This window comes from Elephantulus edwardii, unplaced genomic scaffold (assembly GCF_000299155.1).
Source record: "Elephantulus edwardii isolate Elephantulus edwardi_28Jun2011 unplaced genomic scaffold, EleEdw1.0 scaffold00135, whole genome shotgun sequence".
In the NCBI taxonomy this organism is placed as follows: Eukaryota; Metazoa; Chordata; class Mammalia; order Macroscelidea; family Macroscelididae; genus Elephantulus; species Elephantulus edwardii.
Genome location: NW_006399885.1, coordinates 2,662,060 through 2,666,388, shown reverse-complemented (window position 1 = coordinate 2,666,388; position 4,329 = coordinate 2,662,060). Strand labels below are relative to the sequence as shown.

General features: G+C 42.3%; 1 protein-coding gene across 1 annotated transcript in view; it reads left to right on the top strand.

Annotated features, from left to right (window-relative positions):
• Window positions 1-4,329, top strand: part of MICU2 (mitochondrial calcium uptake 2) — a 137,966-nt gene that overhangs the window by 34,370 nt on the left and 99,267 nt on the right. Inside the window, exon 2 of the mRNA XM_006894107.1 lies at window positions 3,753-3,897. Within this exon, the coding sequence (XP_006894169.1) occupies window positions 3,753-3,897 (145 nt within the window). The remainder of the gene's footprint in view (window positions 1-3,752; window positions 3,898-4,329) is intronic.

Here is a 4,329-nt window from a genome sequence, read left to right as displayed (position 1 = left end):
AAGACCATGGCCTTTATCAGGCGCACCTTAGTCTCCAGAGAGACACCGTTGCTCTTGAGTACTTTAGAGAGGTCCCTAACAGCAGACTTTCCCATCTCAGTACATTTTTTTTTATTTCCTGGCTGCTGGTGCCAAGAGTGTTGACCGTGGAACCGAGCAAACTGAAGCTGTGAACACTCTCAATCTCTTCGCCATCCATCCTGATGCTACCTATTGGTCCAGTGGTGAGAATATTTGTCTTCTTGACATTGAGCCTCAGTCCATATTGAAGGCTGCAGTCCTTGACCCTCTACAGCAAGTGCATAAGTCCACCTCAGTGTCGGCAAGCGGGGTTGTGTCATCTGCATAACGCAGATTGTTAATAGATCTTCCACCAATCCTAACGCCACACTTCTCCTCATAGAGGCAGCCTCTGGGATAATCTGTTCTGCATACAGGTTGAAAAGGTATGGAGATAGGACACATCCCTGGTGTACACCCTTCCCAATTTTGAACCATACAGTGTTAGCAGACATTAATCTCCCAAGTGGATACATAGACTGATAGACGAGATGAACAGGTATGTGGAGGCAAACGAGACTACACCTATGACTATTTGAATGGCAGATGATATTTCTCTGTACATATCTGTATGTGGTGGTGGTGATTATGTGCTGTTGAATTGACTAGGACTCATAGCTACTGAGATGAGTGGATCTGAGACCTACCCTATCCTGATCCATCCTCATCATCTCTGATACACTTGAACCCATCGTTACAGTCACTGTGCCATTCTGTCTTATTGAAGGTCTTTCTTTCTTCGCTGAACCTCTCCATCTTGCCAGCCATGATGTCATCTTCCAAGCATGGCCTTTCCTAACAACATGTCCAAAGTATGTGAGACCATCCTTGCCTCCAAGGAGCACTCTGGTTGCATTTTCTCCAAAAGCAGTGTTCTTTTGGAAGTCCTTGGGATATTCAGTACTCTTTTCCAGCACCACAATTCAAAGGTGTCAGTTCTTCTTCTGTCATCCTTTGTCATTGTCCAGCTCTCTGATGCACAGCAAGTTACTTGAAAAGATCATGTCTTGGATCAGGTGCACCTTATCTTTAAACTGACTCCCTTGCTGGTCTTTTGATTTGCCAAGAATGTTGATTGAGGCTCCATGCACTATTAAATAGTTGACAATTTTAATCTTTTCTCTATCTATCATGATGTTAGGCTTCACTGGGAGAATCTGCTGTCTAAGACCTTTCCAAAATGCTGAAGAGCAAGAGGGGAAGACCCTCTATGAGATGGATTGATTCAGTGACTGGGGTAATCGGGATGGGTGTGTCAGAGGCAGTGCGATTGGCACAGGATAGAGCAGGGTTTAGGGCTGTTGTACATCGGGTCGCTATGAGTCGACGGCACATAACAATAACAATGACAATCATGATGTTGCTTATTGGTCCAGAGGTGGGGATTTTTGTCTTCTCAATGTTGAGATTCAAGCAAGTTGTTGCTTAGTTGTTGATGAGTCTGCTTCCAATCCCGATACCATCACATTCTTCTTCATAAAGTCCAACTTCTTGAATGATTTACTCAGTAGACATATTGGGTAGGTATAGAGAAAGAATATAGTCCTTATGAACACCTTTCTTGATTTGAAACCATGCAGTGTTCCCTTGTTCTATTTAGACAACAGCTTGGTCCAGGTCTAGGTTTCACATGAGCACAATCAAGTGTTCTGAAATTCCTGTTCTTCTCATGATGTGTTGTCATCCACACAGTCAAATGCCTTTGCATATCAATAAAACATAGTGTATATAGGAGAAAACAGGGAAGAAATTATGAAAATTTCTTAGAGCCAGACACCTTGAGAGGATGAATCGTCTTATCCCAAGAAAGTCAAGGTCAGCTAGCATAATTTAGTCTCACAAGACTCCCCACTTTAGGGAGTAGCAACTGGGGTCAAAAGCTTGCAAGTGGCCATCTAAAGTACAACTATTAGTCTTTAAGTTCAGAGTAAAGAGGAGGGAAGACTCTTAGCTCAAAGGGAGCTCTGGTAGCCTAATAAGTAAGGAGTTACACTGCCAACATTAAGGTAGGCAGGTCAAATCCACGAGCTGCTCCTTGGGAGAAAGATGAGCATCCTCTTCCTGTGTGATTTATACTTTCTGAAAACCTGCTGGAGAGTAAACAGTGAGTCAGTTCCAGCTCAATAAAGATGCATTTGGATTGAGTTTGAGTCCAAACGACTAATATTAGGAACAATTTGAATGACCTTCAGACCAGAAAAATTAGGTAGTGTCCAGGTAACTACTGTTGGCTGCTTTTAAAAGGATCACAGTAGAAAATCCGTAATAAAGTGGGAAGAAACATGCAGAACAAAGCTCACAGTCATTTAAAAAAAACACCAGCCGCATTAAAAACCAGGCTGACTGATCTGACTGACCTGCCAGAGGTGGGTGGGACTCCCCAAGAATGGCACTCATCAGGCCTGAAGCAAAATGGGGGGACAGGCCTAGAAGGTGGGTACCACCACCAAGGGAGATAATAACTCCTTAGAAGTATCAAACATACAAGGTCAAAGGACAGGGAGATGATGGAGAAGAGATTGAGGTTGATAACAGCTTCAATTTGCTTGGTTCCACAATCAACACTCTTGGCATCAGCAGTCGGGAAATGAAAAGATGAACTCTACTGAAAATATGCTGTCAGGGACCTATCCAGAGTGCTAAAGAGCAGTGATGTCTACCTAAAGACTCAGGTGTGCCTGATCCAAGCCATGGTCTTCACAATTACTTGTTATGCATCAGAAAGCTATACAGTGACTAAGGATGATAGAAGGCGAATCTATGCCTTTAAGCTGTGGTGCTGGGAAAGAGTATTGAACATTCCATGGACTGCTGAGAGAAAACAAACAAATCTGCACTGGAGTGAGTAAAAGCAGGATGTCTTTGGAGGCAAGGATTCTGAAGCTCCATCTCATATACTTTGAGCATGTTGCCAATAGAGACCTATCCTTGGTAAAGGACATCATGCTTGGAAGGGTGGAAAGTTAGTGCAGGAGAGGAAGACCCTGGATGAGATGGATTGATACAGTGACTGGGATTATGGGTATAGGTATGTCAGAGACAGTGAGATTGGCTCAGGATAGGACACAGTTCAGAGCTGTTGTACATGAAGTCATGAGTTGTAGGTGACTAGGCAGCACATAAGAACAACAGCAAAGCTTAGAAGGAGGAAGAGGATAGGAAAGAAAGACAAATGGAAATGGAAAACACAGAGAAGAAGTGGGAAGGGTGTTGCTTCAGTGTTAGGGTTGTAATCAGTGTCATAGAACAAACAGTATGAACTGTTAAATGGAAAACTAGTTTGCTCTGTAAATTTTCACTCAAATCACAATAAAAAGTTAAAACTAAACAAATCACCTCTTCAGAAAGGCCTGCTCTGAGTTCCCTCTCTAAAATACTGCCCTTTCTCATATTCTTACCATCCTTCATGTTGCTTCATGACTCATGCTGTTTTACATCATCTGGCATATTTATTCACTAATCCCCATCCTCTCTGAAAAGTAAGTTTCAGAATCAATCATCTTGTTCACTGCCGCATCTTCAGTGCCTAAGAAAGTGTCCCTCATGGATATTTGATAAATGAATGCTTTAAAAGTTTTTACTCTGTTGAAACTAAACACTGAAATTGCTTTTTAAAAATTATTCTAGGAGTAACCAGCTTTAAAAATATATATGAGGGGGAAATCTTAAATTAAAGCTTCTTTTCCTTTTAGAAAAATGTTGACCCTGATGAGATGGTGGGGAAACTGTCTCTCCGCAAACAGCGCTTCCTCCAATTTTCTTCACTGGAGTACGAGGGGGAATGCTACATGACGCCCAGGGACTTCCTCTTCTCTGTGATGTTTGAGCAGATGGAGCGTAAGTTGTTTTCCTGCTTGTTATTTAAGTTATTTAAAGAACCACTGTTGTTACTTTTGTTGTGTACCATGGAATCTGAACCAACTCATATCTGACCTTCCAGTGGGTTTTCAGAGGCAGTAAATCACTTGGGAGGGGATTTGCCATTTTCTCCCATGGGGCAGCTGGTGGATTCGGGTTGGCAGTGCAGCTCCTTGCCTCTAAGACACCAGAGCTCCCCAAAGAAGCATTAGGTTTTTAAAAAACTATTGGTACACCACAACAAGATAAAAGTAAATAATCCAATCTAAAAAGGTGCACAGGATATGAACAGACACTTCACCAAAGAAGACATTCAGATGGCCAGCAAGCACATGAAGAAATGTTCAAAATCCCTAGCTCTAAGAGAGATGCAAATTAAAACAACCATGAGATATCATCTCACCCCAGTCA